General features: G+C 32.1%; 1 protein-coding gene across 2 annotated transcripts; it reads right to left on the bottom strand.

Annotated features, from left to right (window-relative positions):
- Positions 1–11933: 11933 nt before the first annotated feature.
- Positions 11934–18648, bottom strand: LOC143613974 (putative serine/threonine-protein kinase At1g54610). 2 transcript variants are annotated; one of them, XM_077087566.1, is made up of 8 exons: positions 18585–18648; positions 17874–18288; positions 15841–16125; positions 14999–15316; positions 13387–13614; positions 13208–13308; positions 13027–13144; positions 11934–12317 (listed from the first exon to the last, which is right to left on the bottom strand). In XM_077087566.1, exons 2-8 carry the CDS (start codon positions 18240–18242, stop codon positions 12054–12056), a joined length of 1683 nt encoding a protein of 560 aa, XP_076943681.1. In that variant the 5' UTR covers positions 18243–18288; positions 18585–18648; the 3' UTR covers positions 11934–12053. The 2 variants fall into 2 exon arrangements, with proteins under 2 accessions (XP_076943681.1, XP_076943723.1); XM_077087608.1 differs by having other exon boundaries at positions 18574–18603.
- Between the last annotated feature and the right edge of the window lie 6383 nt (positions 18649–25031).

Here is a 25031-nt window from a genome sequence, read left to right as displayed (position 1 = left end):
CGGGAATGGATCCGTTTTGGAAAGCGGAGTTATTAATTGATGAAATAGCTAAATTGAAACAAATTAGAGATGGGTTTGTTCGTGAGAAACAGGAGGCAAAGAGTCAGATGAAACCGTTTGGTATTGTGACAATGTTCAAGAATTTGGGTTGGGAGGCGGCTATGAAATGTTACAATGGAGAGACTAAGTGTAACATCCCGGCTAAAGCGGAAACGCCTGAGTGTGACATACAAATTTCTCAAAACACATGTGACACTATTAAATGACAATATCATCATTAATTCTTTCAAAGGCATCGAGTAAACAAGTTTATCAAATGAACAAACACCAAGAAGAAGGAACAAAGCAAATGTCTTCTTGTTTATTATTTAAATAACCTAACTTCTAGTATCTTCGTCATTTCATCCTCTAATGAAAGTACCTGTAGCATATATATATATATATATATATATATATATATATATATATATATATATATATATATATATAATAAAGTCAACTAACTGAATAGTTGGTGAGTTCAAACAGCTGAAAATAATATATAAAAACCATATAATTCCATGAAAAGTTGTGAAAATCACATAAGGGTTCTTTACACTGGAAAACAATGGTCCATGAGTGTAAAGAATAAATGAAGGTCTTTTCCAGTTGGGATTGTGCACCAACGTACTCAGATCGGAGTCTCTTTTCCACTAGAAACAATGGTCCATGAGTGAAAAGGGGGGCGTATGATCATACTTATCGAAGAAATCCATGCACGTAATAATTGAGCAAGTAAAAAGTAAAGACACAAGTCCATGATGCGAATTGTAGTTTGTAAATAATAAATAAATAAATTGAATTTTTGATAGGATATATATGCTACCCCCAAAATAGTTAAAAAGGGTAAAAGGGGATGTGAGAAACTCACATTTGCAATTGGATGATAACTTGAAAATAAAACGGTAAGCGCGTTATATGAAACCGAACGATCGAATCTCGCGAGCTAAAATAATAAACATGATAATTACTAACTAAATAATGGAAATAACATGTCGGTCTTAAAGTTCATGTATTATTATTTATAGATATAGTTATATACTTTTACACCTTTTAACGTATGATAATGTTTAAATTTAGCGGATTTAACGATTTATTATTATAATATTATTTATGAGTTTACTATTAAATTTGTATATAATGTGTACCGGGTTTTAGCGTTATAGGTATAATTTAGTATAACATTTGACGGTTTAGTTTCTATAAAGTTATAATGATATTATATTATATATATACAAATTTATATATATATATTGCGAGTTTTAGCGACGTCTAAGGTTTGTAAAAGTTTGGGTCTTTGATTACAAAGGATAAAAATTATCTAAAACTATTTTTATTTAACTTAAAATAATTTTGTTTGAATCATAATGATTTATAAACATGTATTTGATTTATTAAAACTATTAAAATAATTTGTAAAAAAATACAAATTGGACCTGCAGTGACCCGGGTTCGAACCCGGGTCTTCATGACCACAGCAAACATACACACCCACTGGACCAAATCAGTTATGTTGTTAAAAGATGGAAATTATTATTTAAATACATATTCTCTTCTTCATCTTCTTCCTCACAAAAACCCAAGATTCAATTCTTCAAATCTGATCCATGTTTGTTAAATTAATGTTAGGGGTTTTGTTTTTCGGGTTAAAACGAAACAAAACCATGTAAAAATTACCTCGGATGGCGCCGGAAGGACGACGAACAACAAGTTGGCCGGAACAAAATTTGACGGACGATTTGATGATATTAGAGCGTTGTTTGCGAAATATTATGGTTGCAGTAGGTTTATATGATGATTAGGGTCATATTTATGTGTTCAATTGAATCGTTTGATGTTTAGTACGAGTTATTAGAGTGTTGATTATAATCTGATCGGTTTGGAGATTAATGGGTGTTATTTAATTTGTTAATGGTGTAATTATTCTTATATTAATGTTTACTATTAGTGGAGATAACATTTAGGACGGGTAACGAATCGATTGGTGATTAATATGTTGTTTAATTGTTTTCGCCGGAAAATGTTGCCTGATTCTGGCCATTAAAACGTTGTTACTAATTTTTAATTGCAAATAATCATTTACCATTACGTTCTAATGATTCTACACGATTTAAACGGGCAAAACGACGAGGGAATGGCCTGTTTCGGTTCGCCATAACCGATTGCCGACCGCCGGAGGCGCTGCCGGAAAACCGGCCGGAAAAGCGTGTTGATGGAGGGTTGGGCTGCTGCATTTTCATTATTATTATTATTATTATTATTATTATTATTATTATTATTATTATTATTATTATTATTATTATTATTATTATTATTATTATTATTATATTTTAAATGAATTTTCACTTTTAGCCCTTGTATTATTGAAACCTTTATAATTTATTTTTAAACTATATTTACACATTGAATCTCGGACTTTAAGATGTATTAGGAATGAAAATAAAAGTTTATAAACTTAGATATTTGTCAATATTATGCCCGGATAGTTCGGGTCTCGTTTAAGTACAACATTGAATTCCGGAGTTTTATAACTTAAATGAATTGAAAAGACAACGCTTGATTAATTATTTGAATTTCCGAGAACATTATATAAATAATAAACGAAAATTACGATTGCATCGAACGCCAAAACGTGTAGGTTTAACGAATATAAATACATAAGACAAAACTTTAAATATATTTATATTTGTACATATATTCATAAATAAAACCGAAAAATTAAAATGGGTCGGATTTTCGGGTTTGAAAGGTAACGAATGTTACAGGACTTACAACTTTTGAAAATTTCGTCTCGAAATTAAAATAAAAATAAAATTTAAAAGAGAACAATTAATATACGGAGTTGTTAGAAGTTTTAACAATTTTATATATTAAAATAAAATAACGTCTGTCTTTGAATGATCCGAAAGAACGTCACGAATAGGAAATATGACAAGGACATTTATATATAGGATGTACCAGTGGCGTATCCACCATGCCCTTATCATATTGTATTTGTCCCGTTCCCAAAATCATTCCAAGTTCCAAGTTATTTCACACAACCGGACTTATTGTATTTTCCATGCGATGACTTTGATAATTTACATGTTGACCCATAATTACCTCTATCGTCGGATGGTCCATATAACTTTCTCTATTGTGTGGTTTTAAGACATAGACCTTACATAAATAAATAAAATTCTCATATATAACGTTGAAAATCAAAAATAATGGATTTAAAAGGGTAAAAACATTACAAAACACACTGATAGGCCATTCAGGCTAAGGACAACGCGAAAACACTAAATCAAGTAAATAAGATCAATCGTGTTTAAACAATGTAAAAAAATGGAATAAACGAGGTAATGAAGTTAAAGAATGAAACATTTAGAATTATGAACCTCGTAACATGTAATCGAAATAATGGGATCGAGAATAACGTGGTAAGAAACGTAGCATTTAACCAACGAAATATGAATATGTAACTTGATAACGCATTGGGTTCGAGAATAGCTTAAATATACGAAACTTTTATGTATAAAAATATCATGATGTTTAACAATTAAAAATCTCCAATAGAACATAGACATGACCAATGGCAACGTTGAGATGAATAAACAATTATATCTTACAAAAATGTAAATTGATAATAATTTGAAATGAAATGGATAAACGAAATTTTAATATTAAAAATATTGAAATCGATTAAGTTTGTTACATGCATTGATGAAGGGTGAACCGAATATTTCTTATCAATATTTGGTCATGATGAACATTTGGTTCTGGGGAAACTAAGGCGAAGTTAATCATACCACATTACAGATAGATTACAGCATTGTTGATGGCAAAAGGTGCTATTCAAGCAAATACACCGATGGTTGAAAAGAACCTCATCCCCTTTGATAAAGAGAAATTGTATATAGAGGGGTTGATTTACCACGAGTAGGGGGGGTATGTGTATGTTCAACACTTTGACACTCAGACACAAATGAGGCATTGAGAAATAGTGACGGGGAGAATGTGATTGAGGAACCATACGAGTTTCTTCTTGGGAGTCGGAATCATGCGGTAAGACGAGGTACAGTTGGAAGTGGGCAAGTTGGAAATTCTTCGAGGCAGCCACAATAGACTCCGCTTCAACACCCACATGAGATGGTTCAGGATGATTCGGGAATGGTTGACTGGCTTCATGCATCGAGGCCACACGTTTATGGTGATTGGAGTGGTGAGTTTCAGTATATGTATGATCAACAGAACCGGAATACTGAGTTGCGGCGGAGGGAAACTCAGAGGTTGTATGATCACATGGAGTCAAACTCATGCATATAATTGGCAGAAAGATATTAATGACAGGTACAGAGATGATCGCCAGAGTCGAGCACATGAAGCATGGCATCGAGGTGAGCCCGTGGTGGATAATCCACCAATGATTGACTATACTACTCTAAGGTAGTTTGATGGGAGTGTGCATTATCCACCATCCCAAATTCATCATTCGAGGTGGGTTGATCATCATGCGGATGCAGCACGTGATGCTGGTGTGTAACATCCCGAAAATTCGAGAATAATATTTAATATAATATTTGCATCTGGTGAAGTATTCGAGTTAGTGGGTTAATGATAATAACATGATAATAAAGCTTAGGCTTGGTTAATAGAATTAAAGAGGGACCAAAAAGGAAAGATGGGCCTTAGGTCCATGGGCTTAAGGGAGTATAAAAACCCCTTAAACCCTAATCCTTTCCAATTTTATCACTACACCATAGCCTACACCTTGATAAACACACGAACACTATTCTCAAACCCGAGTCAAGATCCGAAGGCAAAAACCCGAGATTATCGGTGCTAGAACGTTGTGACGAACCAAGACAACATCAAAGACCAGCTCGTGTTCGTAGTTTGACTCATTTACGGTACGTTTATATCGAGAACTTGTTCGTTTAGGTTCGGATTTAGTGTAGAAATCATAGATCTGTTTTAGTATGGTAAAAACGAATCCAAAGAGGCTAAACTTACTGAAATTGATTACATATTGATAGGTTAATCGTTAGTATGAAAAACCCGTATGTAAATACATAAATCGCACCTTATAAACCCGATGTTTTGAACGATTGAATGGTTAGGGTTTGTAGGCGCTGCTTAGACGATTCCAATGATACATAAATCATGATTTTTCGTTAAGAAATGAAGGTTTAATCGCAGATCTAATATAGTTTGACTTTGGGTGTTCTTGACGATTTTGACTTTGACCCTAAGTCAAAGTCTGGATAATAACAGAGATGATTCGTTATGATTGACCAATTTGTTACGCGTTCATAACGAATGGGACCCAATTCGTGAGACTTGATAACAAATGAGCTCTTAGTTCGTTATCTATCCATTCATTAGATAGGATAACAAATCTGGTAATTCGTTATATGCTCATTCGTTATGCTAAGGTAACGAACCAGATGATGATCAGACAACGAATTAGCATAACGAATCGAGTAACGAATCGGGTGATTCGTTACTTGCCAATTCGTTATGTGAGGATAACGAACCAGACAGCGAATCAAGTTATGACGAGATAACGAACCAGAATAGAGAATTAGACCACGAATCAGGCTTAATTAGTTATAAAGATTTAGTTAGCGAATTAAATAATAATTTAATTTTCTAATGGAAAATGTGTTAAGACAGTTAATAGAAATAAAATTTTTTCAAGCTGACTTGGCAGCTCGACCCCAGCCAGGGGCTCTGCCCCTTGGACCCTGCTAGGGGCTGCCGCCCCTAGAACTCCGCTGTCAGGGGCGCTTCCCCTGAACCCCCATTCGTTGAGGGTTGTAAATAGACTAGAAACGCGATATAGATAGTAATAGTTAATTGATATGTGTAATCGTTATACAGTTAGCCGTGCCAGCTAAAGAAAGGATTAACTACTATCGGTGAACGTAGCAGGATTCAGGTGAGTTTCTAGCCCCATTTCCTTGTTATGTTTTCGGGTCTGTGTGCATACTCGATGTGATAGTTAATACACTTACCTTAAGTGGTAAGCGCATGTCTTGTATGATTTATGTATGGTGCTTGTTTGACGGTGTGTGAACGATCTTCGGATATTGCATGTATTGCCAGGTAGTAGCTAAAGCTAAGATTGATATATATGATGTATGAATGATGTATGTATGTTACGTTGATAGTACGTGAACGATCTTCGGATATTGCGCGCACTGTCAGGATATAAATAAAGATATGAATGTTATATGTAATGTATGGATGATGTATGAACATTATAAATGAACACTTGTCGGGACGTGAACGATCTTCGGATATTGCACGAATCGACAAGGGGTATGACTGTTAAGTGAATGGTGTGAAGAACGCCTAGAGTGTTCTTATGCTATAATGTAATTATTGTATATGTGAAGTATGTGTGTACAGGTACAGAAATGGCATTTGAGTTCTACGTCCGACGTAGCAAGTTAGGATGGCGAATCCCTCTAACTTCTGTTGGACCCAGACTTGGCAAGTGATGGCGTAGTTAAGGACTGCGAGCCTTATACGTGATATAGATGGTAGATGTGAACGTAGATAGGGACGGCGGGCCTTATACGTGTTATAGGTGATAGACGTCAACGTAGATAAGGACTGTGGACCTTATACGTATTGTAGATGGGCGTCAACGTAGATAAGGACTGCGGACCTTATACGTATTGTAGATAGGTGTCGGCATAGGAAAGGACTGCGGACCTTATGCGTGCTGAAATTGTTGTGTTAGCAGGGGGGACTGCGGACCTCGTACGTGCTATGATATAGATATAGCAACATAGGGAAGGACGGTGGACCTTGTATGTGTTGTTAACATAGGATGGTATAGGAAAGGACTGTGGACCTTGCACGTACCATAATGGGTGAACATAGGTAAGGACTGCGGACCTTTTACGTGTTCACGACCTTGAGTATAGGTATAGACGGCGGACTATGAACACTCTCGGTAGGATGAGATAGGTAATAGTATGTGTGCATAAATGTATGGTAGCATGGTAACTGGTTAAGTATGGATTTGTATCTTCGGTTATGTAGGTATGTTGGATATGTGTAGGTATTGTATGTCGCCTGATTATCTAGAACTCACTCAGCGTAGCTGAATTTTAGTATGCACGCAGGTGAATATGTTTAAGGAGCTAGCATGAGGTGGGCACATGGCATGGACTGTACGGCTGGCATCTGAAGATGGAAGAAATGATGTTTTAAATATGATGCTTTACGATATGGTTTTAAAGATAAGATGAAATGTTTTGTAAAAAACGATTAAAGTTTTATATTCCGCGAAAGTTTTAATAAACTCTGATTTGTAGAACTGTGTTTATGAGTAAATCCAACGTGAAAGTAGGGCTACCGGGTTCAGGGCCTTACGTGGTGCGGGTAGTTCGTCAGATGCTTTTAACTTCTTTGGTGTTATGGATACCATGAGATCCATCTTTGATGACCCGCAGCCGCCGTATTATTCAGAACTCGCTGATCTACTGATCAGATCCATGTGTCTCTCCCTATCTTTTATATTCTGTTGACTTTTGTATTTGTGTTTATAGGCGGTCGGTTGGTGTTTTGAACTTTCGGGTCATATGGTTGGTGTTTGTGTTTATGTTTAAACTATGTGTGTTTTAATTGGTGGTATACAACTCTATTTGAACTCGGGATGGTTAGTCACTTGGTATTTGGTTGTAATTGGTATGTACATCGCATGTTTTGCATCTGTTTTTGGGTATACAGGTTACATTGAGGGAAATGTTAATCCCAAGTGTGGGGATGGAAACATCAATGTACGTCCCCGTTCCCGGTGCCTTACATTAGCATTGGATTTACTTATAAACACAGTTTTAAATATCGTAGTTAATTAAAACTTTCGCGAAGATAATAAAAGTCAACCATTCATTACAAACATTCAATACTTGTATTTAAAACATAAAATAAAGTAGCTTATTAAAACATCATGGCAAATCTTCTTTCGATGTCGGCCCATTCAAATCATGCCATGTGTTTCTCTCTCAAGCCAGCTGCTTCAATCTATTCACCTGCGTGCATACTAAAAGTCAGCTACGCTGAGTGAGTTCTAGTTAATCAGATAACATACGATACATTCATACTTATACATACACATCCGAAGATACATATTATATACTCAACCTGCTTACCTTTCTTTCATACATACATAAGTATATGATTTCTTTCTTTCTTTCTTTCATTCTTTCTTTCTTTCATAATTTTATATTTAACTTCACTTTACATACTTATACGTTTTAAAGAGCATTACGCCCTCCTTCCTCGAGTTTTATTGGGGCTCGGTCCCATTTCTTCCTCATATATTATTAGGGTCTGGTCCCTTCTTCCTCGAGTATTATTAGGGCTCGGTACCTTTCTACCTCGGATATTATTATGGTCCAATCCCTTCTTCCTCGATATTATTAGGGTTCGATCTCTTTCTTCCATACAACCTTACCATGCCTTTCTTTTATATTTATTTATAAACTTTGAAACATGCTCTCAATCTTTCATATAACATGAATATATCATTCATGCATCATATATATGTAAAACAATCCCATCTTCTAACGATCGCCTTTCCTGGCGATACGTGCAATATCCGAAGATCGTTCACGTACCGACAAGCATTCATTCATAACTTCAATAACTTTCACATAAATCATATAAGGCATACATTTACCACTTAAGGTAAGTGTAATAACTATATCACATCGAGTATGCACACAGCCCTGAAAACATTACAAGGAAAGGTGGCTAGAAACTCACCTGTAAGCGATTCCTTTCTGAATTTACGGTTATGCCCTTCTTGAGTTGTGCATGACTATCTGTGTATCAGTTAACGAGCATCACTTAACTAATCCTAATAATATTACTCCTAAGTCATTTCCCGTTTTAAACGTTACATTTCCTTATTAATTACTTATCTTTAGTTCATTATCATTTCTATCGTTTACGTACATATACGCTGTTTATCTTTCGTTTATTTTGGAAATCACCTTTAAGCGTATAAGTCCTTATAAGCGTGTAAGTCTCTCCAACGTATAAGTCGCCCTCAGCGTATAAGTCACACATATGCGTCCATACATATACGCCATACCTATACATATACGGCACACATGCATACATACACGCTATATACATATACACATACATATACGGTGTACACATACATATGCGCTACATACATATACGGGCACACATATATACATACATGCTACATATACTTATCCGTCCTATCCATCTTATATGCTACCCATACTTATACGGCCCATTATACCTATGCGTTCTTGAACTTATACGGCATATATGCTTATACGCCGTAACGTTCTGTTCAGCTTTCCGTTTCACTCTTTTAATGTTTTTCTTCAATTCTGATGCCGTCAGCCTCCGTTAACCACCATGGTTGATTGGGGTTTGATCGTCTATGACCTAGGTAGCTTCGGGGTGTCCATATATAAGCTAAGGTGACCCTTAAGCTCGTTTTTGGTTGATTAAACACCCGAATAAAGCTAGATCTAGATTCAAACGGATCATTCGGCATCCCGGGGCTGCGGTGTCGGGTTCTAATATGTTGGGTCAGCTGAGATAAACAATTTATTACCTTCGGTTGGTCTTGGATCGTTGATTAGAATAGAGTAGAGAGTGTTTGTCTTAAGTGTGTGTTTTTTATGATGGAGGTGTAAAATGGATGGAGATGGAAAAGATTAGGGTTTAAGGGTTATTTATACTCCATAAGTCCATGGACCTTAGGCCTATCTTCCATTTTAAGTCCACAATTAATTTCATCTAATTAGCCTACCATCCTTCTATCTTTATTATTATTTTATTATTATTATTCTATTTCCAACGTAAATAATATATTAAATATTATTCTTAGAAATTTCGGGATGTTACAATTAAAATTTTTGTCTTAGAGTAGCTTGATTGTGCGCAAAAGCCAGAATTGTAACTTGTTAATTGTTATTATTAATGCCAAGTAGAGGCATTTGTTCATGGTCAATTTTTAAGCTTCTCAAAAGTCTTCGCATTCAAATATTTTTCAAAAAGGAGAATTAAAATGGACCTCTTAGACGTGGATAACGAGTCATGGGGACGAGTACACATGTTTCATATCTGCAGCCTAATTCCTCCAGTACATGTGCGAGATTTGCTTTATATATAATACACATATAATATATAGTATATACACATGTTATATGAGTGCCATTATAGAGAGTAACCATTATGTCTATAATATCTAGAACTTGGTTGTCTCATGCATTTCGAGATCTTAATACCACCACCTATATGGAGAAATAGGACTGTAAAAACCCACTTTATATTGGCCTTAAAAAATATCTCTACCCTACATTATCCCTTAGGAACATTTTTTTGTCTTTTCCCTTTTTATTCTTTCTAACCCACATTACAAGCCGTGTTAGCCTTTGCCTTTTATTTTAACCATGTGGATGAAACCCGGTATGTTAGAGTTGTATATAAGTTGTGTGTTGAGCATAGTACACAATGTACATATGTCTCAGGTCAGTTGTTTGAATATACTGATGTTAGTATTAAAAAAGAAGTTGGAAAATCAAAGAAAAACCCAAAAAGAGTCAATGTTTGAGTCAGTATTGGTTGTAAATAAAAGTCAGTAAGTTTGTTTATTTTTTTAGCCGTTTGAATATATTGGCTTTCATCCACCATAAGTCACTAAATAAATTCGCTTCCACACCCTAACCTAAGCCACAACAAAAACATTTATAAAAATACCTCTACTTGCTAGGGCAAGTAAGGTGTTAAATCCATAAGGAATCAGTGGAAAATGCTCGTTCAGTTTAATACCATTTCTTAGTTATACTAATGAGGACAAACGATGTCAAGCGGTTTTAATAGTAGTTTGTAAAATAATAATATGAAAATAACCAATCTCCAGGTTTCAGGTTTTTAAGCAAGTTAGACAATTGATAGCCAATAGATGCTTGCATTAATCTCACTCTAGCTCGTTCCTCCTGCTTGAGACGCAACCTCTCAGCATGAACAAAAAATAAGTTGCGTAATCTCACAATTGTTTTTTGCATAACTTTTATAGCTTGCAGTAAAAAAGAAGTAAGCATGAAAAATTTCAAGTTTTAAGCGTGGATAAGTGTGAGATGTCACTATGATATTTCAAATTTGGTTTAGGTACGTATGAAATTTAAGACGTTTAAAAGTTATATATGAAACCGTCACTACTCACAACGTCCTTACGGATTGCGTTGCCAACGACAGAATCCGATCCGCATGAGATATCACAATGTAATCCTCTTTCAAGGGTGATGAAAAGCGGTTGTCGGTTATAACGCGGCCATAATCATATCTACACAAAAAAAACTTCAAACACCATTCGGTACTAAGAGCATTCTCAACCTAACCCTCATCCTTATCTTTATAAGTAAACTAAAAATACTACATTTCTCTTTCGTTAGTTCAATTAAATAATATATTTTTATACTTTTATGATTACGGTTTTTTCTCTCCTCTACTCAACAACCAATTCAACAAATATTAAAAAATAAATAAAGTCAAACTTTTTTTCCCCAAATTCAAAAAAAACATCGCTACATTTTCTCTCTCCACCCTATAATTTACACTCAGCCATTTAAAACCTCACTCTACAATTTACAAGCCTCGATCACATAATTTTGGGATTTAGGATAAAAATACTCTAATAGTAAGTAAAAAGTTCAGCAATAGCTTCAAAATAATACATTGGAATTAATATAGTCAAATGTTGTAAAATAGTTATATGTTTATTTCACCTAACCACAATTATCCCAACACAAAAAGACCAAAAATAAAAAAAACAAATGAACATTTACAATACTCAAAAAGCAGCTTCTTGGTTCTCACCATCGCGTACAACAAGAATGGTTCTCACCATCGCGTACAACAAGAATCGGGCAATAAACACAAATAACAAAAATCGCATCGTCTCACCGGTCCAACAATATTTGCAGCCTTTCTTATCAACTGGTTTTGACCAAACAATCGCGAGTCTAGTGATGCTTTGAAGATGAATCGTTATGTTTCTTTCTGCGTGAACGGCCTTTAGGTGCGGGCTCAACCAATGGACCGGACCATGTCTGGATTGGTGGTTTGGTGTATGAAAAGTTGGAGCTAAACGGGACATCAGGCGGGTCAAAAGTTGGATCCATGTGATGCGAAGAGCCCAACGGGTAACCCAGTGTTCCGTCTTGGTGAGGTGGAGGAAATTTCTCACTTTTGCTTTTTGCATTTGCGTGTGTGATCAACCGCCGTCTCTGTAAAGTGTAACAGATTCAAGATATGATTGTATGAACACGAGACATAAACAGGTAAATAATAGGTTAGTTAAAAACAAACGGGACAAACGGGTTGAAAGTCTGGTGTTTTCAATTAGGGGATCCATGACACGAAAATATAGATCCATAACCAAATAAACAAACCGAAACAACCACACCCAAACAAAAACCAAATTGTGTTTTAGTAAAATCCAAATTTTTGGTTCGGTTTCAATTCTGCATGTAACAAAACCGAACCGAATTTACGAACTTTATTTTATTTGGATGTTAATAATTTCTAAAATAGTACATTCAAATAAATAATTTTTAAAATAGTAAATTCAAATATTTTAGGCCCAAATCTATTGTTTTCTCGGCCTAAAAATTTCAAGTACAATTGTACAAACAGTAAAACCGAAACCAAAAAAAAATACTAAATGGTCTTTGAATTGATTTGGTTAGAGCCCTTTATTTATAAAACTGTAATTGAAATTATATATTTGTAATCATATTTACCACACCAACTATTTACAAGAAACTATATGGTATTTGTAATTATATTTAACCCAAACCTAATTTGACCTGCACCAAAAGTACCATTTGACTGGAACCCTTTTTACTAGCTACAAGTGGGTGTAAAAATAATGGAGACAAGTAAAAATAACAGCAAAAAATAAAACTTTATAAAAAAAATAGTAGTTTTGCATACATCAATGTTTACTTGCAGCTCGGCATTGGCTTCGGGAGCAGGCATAGCACGTGCAGATCTTTCACGTGTGCGAGTCTTCTTCCCTCCATCAGCATTACTTTTAGCAGCATGTCTCAATCTGTACAAGTTTTAATTATAAACTTAGGTAAACTTACCAATAAATTATTCATTTAATTATTACCTTCTAGCTTCTTCATCACGTAGTTTTGCATCCATCTCCTTACTAGGTGGATATTTTGGAAGACTTGATGGGTCACACGCATACGGTTTTGTTGTAAAAAACTGCATAACAATATTCTTTTAGCACTTATTTAAGGAATTTAAAACTGAAAATAACTGAATTAAGATTGCAATGCTTACTTCACTTTTCAAAGCAGCGGTTGCAGTTTGACGATCTGCAGGGTCGATTGCAAGAAGGGTATCAATTAGCGGCAATGATGATGGCGGGAAATGTTTAAATGTTTCGGCTATACAACGTTTATACGAATGTTGGGGCTTAAATATGATTGCCTGTGGTAATTTTGACTTTTTCCAATATTCTTCAGAAGGCGAACCGCATAACTTGAAAATCTTGTGTAGTTGTTCTACCTGATTGCACAAGAAAAAAACACTATAAATCAATTTTTTGAAGGGTTAACATCATAAAAAATTAACATCCATGCTCATTTTGTACGAAAAAGTAGAGTGCATGTAACTGAAAAGGCTGAACCCAAACAAAAACTGATGGTTTGATTTTTATGTTTACGTAAAAACCGAATTTTCAGTTCGATTCTGATTTTGCATGTAACTAAAACAGAAAAAAACAAACCAAATGTATGGAGTTTCATTTCAAATTTTGAATGTTAAGTAGTTAAAAGAATTTAACAAATATTGTAACCCAAATATTTTAGCTCAAACGTATAATGGTCAATTAATCATTAATTTACAAAAACATTAATTTAATCCAATTTTTTTCGGCCAGAAAATTTCAAGCCCGAATGGTAAAACCAAACCAAAATCAACGGCTATCAAAGACTCTAAAATCGAATTTTCGATTTTTGGTTTGGGCCCAAAACCTACCCATCCACACCTCTACGAAAAAGTCTCTCAACCAAAATTTAATAGTCATTTAACTTGTTTACAATAAATGTACTTGTTTAAAAAAAATCATCTACCCCTTAAACAGGTCAAGACTTTTAAAAAAAAATTACCCAAGTCAACATTTTAAACTGACGGGTTAATCCTAATGGTTCACAAGTGAATGGGCTAAATGGTTAAACCGAGAAAAAAGAGAGTCAGAAAAAATTATAGGAATAGATAATTGATAAATCAAAACAAAAGATATACTAGTGATAGAGAGATCATTAGTTACTTTAATTAGTTTATTTGGTTTCCTAGTTAGGAGTCTTGGTGAGCAAGTTAGAGTTTTTAGTATAAATAGATGGTTTAGGGTTATTGTTTTTTGTGTGGTTTTGATCTTAACAAAACATAAAAGAGTCGTAAGCTAGAGTTGGGTCACAAAACCCAGTTGTTATTGTGTGTGCTTGATCCAATTAATTCCAACATAAACACTTGAAAAGTCACTTAATCAAATCTCGATAAGTTTAACGGGTAAAGGGTTAAATATAAAAAAAAATCACAATTGTGTGAAATTAAAACAAGTACATGTGGTTGTTTAAAATGCATGTACTTGTGAGAGATTTGTAAAATATAACATTTTACCCCTTACACATGTCAAGATTTAAAAAAAAAAAAAAATATCCAGGTCCAAATTTTAAATACTTGGAATGTCACTTCATCAAATCTTGACCTGTTTAACGGGGTAAAAGGTTAAACTTTTATAAAAAATTTAACAAGTGTGTGAACCTTAAATAAATTCAGTAACTTGAACATAGCAAAACTGGGGTGAGGAGCTTTTCGTGTACAGTGAGAGATTACCTTCTGTTTTTATGATTAATCCTATTTCAAAATATAAAAAAAATAAATAAATTACCTCGGTACGACCTGGCATGATAGGCTTTCCAGCTAACAACTCTGCTAAAATGCACCCTGCACTCCATAAGTCAATACCTACATCATAATCAGTGGCCCCGAGAAGCAACTCGGGTGGTCTATACCATAATGTAACCACCCGACTAGTCATCGGCTGCTTATGATTCGGATCAAAAAACGAAGCTAAACCGAAATCAGCAATTTTCAAACCCCCGTCATTATCAAGTAAAAGATTAGACCCCTTTATATCCCGATGTAACACGTATCGGTCGTGACAATGTTCAAGCCCAGATAACAATTGATGCATGTAACACTTGACCTGAAATAATCATAAACAGTTAAAACAAAGAAAACGGCCTTTGATTTAATTTTGAAGCTTGGGTCCTTAATCATTATGAATTACGCTGGACATCCTTAAACTAATATTAATGTTGGTGTTTATTTTCTTTATTGATTTATATTTAATATAACGAAAATTATATTCATATTTCTAAGTTTCTAAAAAAAACTTGAATTCTTGTCGGGATTCTATTTCTAGTAAAAAAATTTATATTCATGTTTATTATTTATTGACTTTTATTTAAACTAAAAAACTTGGGGTTTTACTTTCTTCTTCTTTTATAAAAAAGTATAATAGGTAAATGCATATTGGTCATTTAACATGAATTTAACTAAAAAATCTAACGCTAATTAGTGCAAACGACGTAAAGTGTTACAAACCTATTAGTTTAAGGACGTACAGTGTAATTAATAAAGATTAAGGAGTAAGGACCCAACTTGTAATTAGGTACATACATAAATGATGAAATTTGTGATTTACTCGATATAATATTATAAACGAACCTGAGGTTCGGTGAACTTGATTGTTGGGCTAGTAGCAAGTCCAGCTAAATCGTGTTCCATGTATTCAAAAACAAGATATAAACTACAAGACATCCTTGATGTAACCAACCCTTCCAATTTTACAACATTTGGATGGTCTAGACGTCGTAATATTAAAATCTCTCGGGCCATGAATTTTACACTTTCGGGCTCCAAATTGTCGAACCGAACCTTCTTTAGTGCGACTATTTTTCCCGTCATGGTGTCTCTAGCTTTGTACACGTTACTGTATGTGCCTTGCCCGATCTGATCACATCATTAAAATGGATGTAATGCATTATTATTTATTAGTAATAGCATGCACATAAGGTTTTTATCCTCGTCTCTAAAATTTAGCCAAAAAAAACACATTTATCCCTTAAATTTGTTCATCTTTCAAACCTCCCACATCTCATTTCCCATATCTATCCCTATTCAATTAAATAATAAGTGTTTAATTCTTATTACTTTTTTTCTTTCTTCCACTCACAAAAAATATGATGCATATTGTATAACTAGCCAGTTGCCCGCGCGATGCAGCGGCGTATGTACAAACGCAACCGGTGTTATTACGTTTGTAACCTCGCAACGGTACGTTCGTAACCCGACGGTGGTATGCATTTAACGTGGCACCGGGCGTGTAACCGGTGCCAGTAAGCTCGCCACATAATGCCTATACAATAGTAACCCAATCCTTTTTTACGTAACTATTTCGACCCGAAAACGTTTTAACCCGAAGCTCGTTTTGACATGAACCCTTTCGATCTAAACCCATCCTGACATGAACTAAATTAACCCTTTTTGTATTAACCCGTTCAACACCATTAGTCGAACATGTCCGACCCATTGCCGGTAATAACTGGTAATCATGTAATATGTTAGTTTTTTTAAAAATTAATTAACTATAGCAATATCATACTCAAATTAAAGATAATAAAATGCTGGTTTTTATGGTGTATTTTTTTAGAAAAAATATTCACGTTTGAAAAAGTTGCGGCCGTTTAAATATCGTGGGGGGGGGGGGGGGGTTAGTTGGTTAATAATTAGGGGGGGGGGGGGTAATATGTAACTATTTACTATATTAACAAAACTTGATTGAAGTTAAAGGACCATTATTGTATATTATTTTTGGATATGCAAAGACTATTTTACCCCTAAATTCTTAAAATTGTATGCATTGTTACTTGTACAATTTGCAACAAGAGTGGTACCTCTTAAAATTTAAGAGGTCCCTCACTCCTATATTATATATAGTATAGATAGAGGTGTAAACAATCCAAGCCAAACCCGAGCTTGGCTCGTTTTGAGCTATATTTCTAATGCTCGAGCTCGAGCTTGGCTGGTTTCAAGCTATGTTTCTAAAGCCCAAGCTCGGCTAGTTAGTAGTTTTTCAAGCTCGAGTTCGGTTCGTTTATTCAATAATAAATAATATATATGTCTAAAGCCCAAGCTCGTCTAGTTAGTAGTTTTTCATGCTCGAGTTCAGCTTGTTTATTCTATATAACTAATCTATATATATTTTAATTATTTTTGGATATATTTTAATTAAAGTTTTTTATATATAACATCATATATATTATTTTGTTGTTTTTATCATAATTTTAATGTTTAAATATAATACTAATATTATATAAATACATACTTAACATTAAATAGAAATAATACAAACAAAAGACTCACTTAGACTCGCAAAGCTAGCTGAGCTCAATAAGCGAAGCTCGGGCCCGGGCTCTGTTTTAAAAAAAACTTATTTTTAGGCTCGAGCTCAATTCGAGCTTTTGACGAACCGATTTCAAGTGGCTCACGAATGGCTTGGCTCATTTACACCCCTAGTGTATAGATACGGGAAATAAAAAGTAAATCACTGCAGCTTCCCTAAAACTGCTCATTGTTTCCATGGTCCTGATGGAGTGGTAATCTTTCCCAAAACATTACAAATCTAGTTTTTTCACAATCCTAGCGAACATATAGCTTATAAGTGTGCAAGAAAATTAAAAACAGAAACTTTTACTCGCCTTATCAATTTTCTCAAACGTATCCGCCCTGCGAGGAATCCACCCGTTGATCGCCTCACCAGCAACCGTCGACAGCCAAGCGGGCCACCCAGCAGCCACCTGTTCTCCATGTAAGTTCTTGGTTGGATTACTATGTCTCGGGTTCGGCTTTGACCGCCTTCTCTCACCTCTTGACCTCACATTCCCATCTTTTTCCACTTTCCGAACCGCCCTGTCTTGCACCTCTTGACCGCCATTGTCGGCTGACTCACTCTCCGCGCGCCCGGATTCCACATCCGGGTCCCGGTTTCTCTCTGTTTTCTTATCAGCTACAATTTGAGAACTTTGTGTCCCAGAAGATGAAACCTCCTTTCCAAACACACACCCCATTTATCCCAGTCTTTATAAACCCTAACCCTCATTTCTCATGACATCCCTGACTAAAAAACCAATCAAATTCACAAATCCAAAAATTTTGTTAAAAAAACACTTGATTAAAATGGGTTTTGAGAAAGATTAAGAAAAACCCAAACTTTATTACAAAAAAGTTCAAATTATATTAAAAAGACAGGGGCAGTAGTCATTCAAAAGAAAGAAAAAAACCCTAAAATGAATATGATTATATGGGTCAAAGATGAATTGAAACAAAAGGGTTTGATGGTAAGAGTTGAAACTGTGGGTGTTTGATTGAAGATCTAATTAGGGTTTGATAGTGACTTACTGGAAAGAAACAGAGAGTAGAGTTGAGTTGATCTGAGCTGGTACTATGAGTATCAATCAGTCAATCAGCAGTAGCATATGCGATTGATTGATTACAAGCTTCTATTTTATTTTTATTTTTATTTTTTCTAAGTTTTCACCAACTCTGTTAAAAAACAAACAATACCTAAACCCTTTGCACTTATTATATTATTAGTCCTCATTTTACATAAATTAGTTTAACTAATTAAAGTCTATTATTATTTAATTCATTATTATTCAGTTTAGATATTAATATTAATATTCTTTAATTGTTGATATAAGTGACCATTGGTAATTTATAGTGCCAATGTTTAGTTTAGACAATAAGAAAAAATAAAAATCACAGTTTTGTTATTATGAAATTTCCCATAAATATTTAAATTTAATAATTTAGTTAGAAAAATTATGAACTTACTATTGTTTAGTGATATCCTTTTAAATCAGTTATTTGATATTTCTGGTTAAATTTGAAATATATATATATATATAGAGAGAGAGAGAGAGAGAAAGGATCCAATCCAATAATCCATTATCGTACAATAAGTACGCGAGTATATGGATCGTCGATTTATGAAAACACGTGGTGGCAATATTGTAATTTTCTTCAAATCCTATTTCGTCCCTAATTAAATCCTTCGCTCATCAACAACGATCATACATCGACTCCTAAATTGCAGACCAAGGTCAGAAACATAATCAAATTTCATTCACAGCCATCGCCTGCTGTTTCATAGGGTTTCACACAAAACATCAGATACTTGTACATGATAATCAAAATCGATGAGAATTGATCAATTTACATCAACCTAATTGATCAATTAACCATAAAATTGATCCAATTGATCATCAATTTAAAGCTTCATCGATTAATTATTTGAACGTATTAGTTCATTTTGGTCAGAACGTTTGAACTTGTGGTTTAGGTCAGAATGTATTAGTTGAACGTTTAAACTTTTTGTGTCATTTTGGTGTTCATTTTGGTAAGAACGTTTAAACTTGTGGTTTCGGTCAGAACATATTAGTTGAACGTTTAAACTTTTGTTCATTTTAGTGTTCATTTTTGTCATAACTTTTAAATTTGTAGTTATGGTCAGAACGTATTAGTTGAACATTTAAACTTTTTGTTCATTTTTAGTGTTCATTTTGGTCAGAACGTTTAAACTTTTTGTTCATTTTCGGTGTTCATTTTGGTCTAAACTTTTTTACTTTAGAAGTTTTAGTCAAAAAATTTAGAAGTTCTGTACAAAAAGTTTAGAAGTTTTGTACAAAAAGTCCAGAACGTTTAAACATGAACCCTAATCATAGCTCAATTAAGTGTATTATTCTGCAATTTCATAATCGATTGATGATTCTAAAGCCTCTTACACATCAATTCAATTGATTAAATCAACAATTTTTTGATCAATTTGAAGATTATTAAACTATAGCGATAATGGGTTTATCGATTTTGATTATGCTTTAGTTTTATGGATGATTTGATTATGGTTGAAGGCTTGCACCACATGACGATCTGTTGTGCGAGAAGTATTTTTTGATTTAATTACAATTATGCCACCGCGTAGTTTTAATTGCAATTAGGATCGGGTGGTGCAGGGTCGCGCGTACCTAATGTACGATAATCTATTATTGTACGTTAACCCTCCCCTATATATATACACATGTGGTAAAATATAATCAAGTTTCATATTTATTTAATTTAGAGGACTTAAACTTTACATTTATTAAAACTTTTAAAAGTAATAGAAAAATGTTGAAACTTTATGTAATATTGTAGTTAAAAATTTGAGTAAACTTAGAAATTTGGTTTATATTAGATGAAATATCCCTAGTAAAATATTCATCACATTAAAGTTGATTAGAGTATTAAAAGATGGTTAATTTTAACTCTAAGTATCTAACTATACTATTAAAGCAATAGGCTTTAAGTCCATATCCCCCCTTTCTATTGGTTGATTCTCATACTTTCCATATATATCAATGTCTTCTCTAATTTTCAACTTAATAAAATAAATCAATAATATATTAAAATAAGATTCATCAATGCTATTAAAGTATTATCTTTCCTCTTTTATTTAATGTTTAATTTTTCATTTTGAATATTTTAATTAATGTATTATTTTAAAATCGTAGCTATAGTTTCGAAAACCAAATATTCAAAATTTCATTTTGAATATTTTATTAATTTTGGTTGATTTCATTCACCACTTTTGTTAATTTTTTAGATAATATATAATATATAATTTAGATAATTATTGATATTTCATCAATAGAAGAGATTACGGATATATATATATATATATATATATATAATATAGAGAGATTACCGATTTAAAATATTAAAATTTTGTTAAAATATTATATTTATTTAAATTTATCAAATTCATTAAATTGTAAAGGTTTGTACCATTCATGTTAAATTTAGGAAATGATGACCCATTTGATTAAGGAAATGGTTTAATTACGGAATTTGTAAATTTGAATTAATTATTATCTATTCTTTGAATATAATTAATTTGTAAATTTGAATTAATTATTGTATAAATTATAGTGTAAGTTTGAATTAATTACAATCATTAAGTTTTACTATAATTACTGATGTTGACCCATTGACCCACTGACTTGATTACGGTCATTAAGTTTTAACAATTATAATACAAATCCATTGACTTATTATTGTTTAACAATAACAATTGACTTACAAATCCATTGTTGACCCATTGAACCATTGACTTACTATTGTAAACATTGACTTATAATTACATCATCATCATCATCATCGTCGTACTCAGTATATCCCACCAATAGCAATGCTATGGTAGGGTCTGAGGAGGGTAAGATGTAGACAGCCTTACTTATAATTACGATTTACTAATTAACAATTGAGTTATATATATATAACAAAATTAGTAACTTTTTATTTTCACACATTATATGAATTACATTACATAATATATGGTGTTATAATTGATGATTAATTATATTATTGTAAATAATAATATAATTAGTAACTTATATTTTTACATTATGTAACATTGGATTTTAGAAAATTAGGCATTTTAGAAAATTCAAAAATTTTGAAATATATTATTTGTATTTCTAATCTAATTATGTAACATTGCATATTATTTGAAAATAATTAATTACGATTTCTCTTATATTCGTTCTTACTATAACTTTTTCAAAATTTTTGAAATTTTCTAAATTTATGTTTATAATCAATTACCTGTATACCTTCCTTCTACAATTTAGTCTACCCTAATTCATTTCGTATAAATACGTACATTTGATAGGCTAATTCTTACACCATCAAAGCCTCTTTAGTAAAAACGATTAGATTTGTGCCAAGGTTTTTACTTTTTGTTGTTTATATATCTTCCATTTTCATCTTTCATTTTTTTGCTTAAAAGTGTTATTGTTCCTAAATGATTTTTTTTGTTTTTTTAAAAATTTTCACCACTATCAAGATGGAGCCAACAAATATCACCATGTTGAACCAATTGAATGTTCTTAATAGTGAGTGTATCCTAAAGGTGCGTATTTTGAAACTTTGGCGGCTGAAGGACAACTCAAAGCCCGGGCAAGATTGGTCCATCAAAATGATTGTTCAAAACGAAATGGTATTGTTAACACATTCATTAATTTACTATATTATTCATATAATTTTTTACTAATCTTAATAATAATTTGCAGGGCAACAGAATGCAAGCCTATGTAAGGAAGTCTTGCATTCCTAAGCATGATGTTTGGCTTGCCGAGAATAAATCTTTGATTGTTCAGAAGGCCTCATTCGGTGCAAATATGTCTACTTACAAATACATCGACTGCCCACACAAGTTTTGTTGCATCCATTGATAGTTCTTACTAATTTGTTTTTTAATAGTTCAGTATATCTAACATCAATTTATTTTAAATAATTTCAGTTTATGGCGGCCCAAATTGGTAGTTTGGCTAATTGCATGGAAAAAGTATTTGATGGAAAATAGTTTGATTATGTTTGTTTTGGTCATTACTAATGTATTTTAGTTATTAATTTTCTATCATTTTTTATTTTATGTCGCTTAGACAATTCATGTAAATTATTTCATTTTTATATGAATAACAATCTTTATTTTCTCTGTGTTAAAGTTTTTGAATCTTATCTTGAAAGTTTTAACAATTATTTATTGAACTTCCAAAAAATCGAACGTTTTTTATATAATATTTACAATTATTTATTGTTGTTTTTAAAATTCAAAATTGACCATTATTGCAACAATCTTTTTTTAGTTTTTAGTAGTATTCAATCTCAACAAACTTTACATCTTTTATATTTTACCAAATTTTAATTAGCATAAACGACATATTTAATATATACCGGAAATTTTAAATAATTTACTTTTGATAATACTTGAAAGTTAATAAGTTTTGGATTAAAAACCATTAATTTATTTGACCAATTTAATATGTGGTGTATTACATATTTCAAATGTATATTTAGAAAATCTTACATATTTACTATAATTGCTTATTTATTTTAATAATATTCATCATCTTTAATTTAAAGATACATTCTAATCATTTATACATTAATTTATATATATTTTTAAGAACCAAATTTGACCATTCTTTTTTAGTTTTAATATTCTCCAATCTCAATAAACTTTACATCTTTTATGATTGACCATTTTTTAATTAGGCATAAATGTCAAGAATTACCGATTCGTCTAAATTATTCCGGTGAAATTAAAAAATAAACTAATAAACTAAATAGAAAATAAAAACTTTCCATCTTTTATATTTGACTAATTTTTAATTAGGCATAAATGTCAAGATTAATGTATAAAATTGAAAAAAGAATTATCTAATGAATTTATTGTTAAATAAGTTAATGATGCTAGAGTCTTGACAATAATTTCGTGATAATTAAAAAAAGTTAATAGTATATTGTTTAGTTAGTAAACTTATAAAAAAAAATGGAAAGTTTTTTATAATAATATTTACATTTATTTATTTTTGGTTTTCAAAACCGAAATTGACCACTCTTGCAACAATCTTTTGAAGTTTTTAATAGTTTTCAATGTCAAAACACTTTCCATCTTTTATATTTGACCAATTTTTAATTAGTATAAATGACAAATTTAATGAATACAGAAAATTTAAATAATTTACTTTTGATTATACTGAAAAGTTAATATGTGTTATATTAAATACACATAAATTTTTTGGTTAGTTAATTAAAGAAGAATTATTATTTTCAATTGCATTCAAGGTAATCAGTTTCATATAAATTTGAATTTTGACATATGCAACAAAAAAAGAAAGTTCAAACCTATAATTTATCTAATTAATATTGTTATTAGTAGTCAAACGGTATTAATGTAAAAATGATTTCATATTGATTTAATTAAAAATAGATATCTACTTATTTAAAATTCAAATTGTTGAATGAAATTAAAGAATATACCATATACCATACTTAAGATAGCTATATAAATCTAATATAATAGTTTAATAATTAAATTAACATTTTGAATTAAAGAAAAATTTATATTTTAAGGTTATATGAAATATCATAGAAGCTAAAAATACAAAGATTTTTAATATATAAAAATAGTAAATGCTTTTCAAAATAAAAGTTTATAAATTTTTATTATATACAAATATACAAAAAATCATATATGTAAACCCGGATATGTTATTGCATTCATTTTAAAAACAAAACGACTAATTTAACAACTAAGAATTAGTTGTATCCAAATATACAACATTAATTGATTTTGTAAGTTTTAGAAGTTATAAATTTTTATTATATAAAAATGTTTATATAAAAATGTACAAAATAAATAGAAATATAAACCCGGAGATGTTATTGCATTCATTTTAAAAACAAAACAACTAATTTAACAACTAATAATTAGTTGTTACCAAATATACAAAGTTAATTGATTGTGTAAGTTTTAAAAGGTTTGCAAAGTAAATGTCTGGGTTTTTTATGTAAATACTGGATTTAAATTCTAAAAATTGTAAATACCGTATTTAGTTAAAATTAAAATGTCGAAGAAAATTTAGTAATATAAAATCAAACATATCAATTAACAATATCAATTAACAACTATTTAACAATTAAACATACTAACCTAATTTAGTAATCTAAAATAATAAATCATTTAACCAAACAAACTTGATGGTTTAGTGACCCCGAAAAAACGTCGGGAAAACAGCCATGGATGTGAAGACATGATTAACAGTATACTTCCAGATGCTGAGCAGGTACATCGTTATGGATCTACTGAAATCAGATCAATTCTTGTCTTCAAATAATGGAGCCTTACTTTATCGTTGATCACACTAATTTAGGCAAACTCCAAGGTCGATTACAATTGCAGGATTTAATGAAATCATCATCGGATATATGTAAAATAATGGCGAAGTGAAAGAGTGATTTGGGTGATTAGGTTA

The sequence above is a fragment of the Bidens hawaiensis genome, unplaced genomic scaffold, assembly GCF_021521415.1.
Source record: "Bidens hawaiensis isolate Kalapana, Puna unplaced genomic scaffold, B.hawaiensis_p1.1 tig00000237_1, whole genome shotgun sequence".
NCBI lineage: Eukaryota > Viridiplantae > Streptophyta > Magnoliopsida > Asterales > Asteraceae > Bidens > Bidens hawaiensis.
This window is presented reverse-complemented; position numbering and strand designations above follow the sequence as displayed.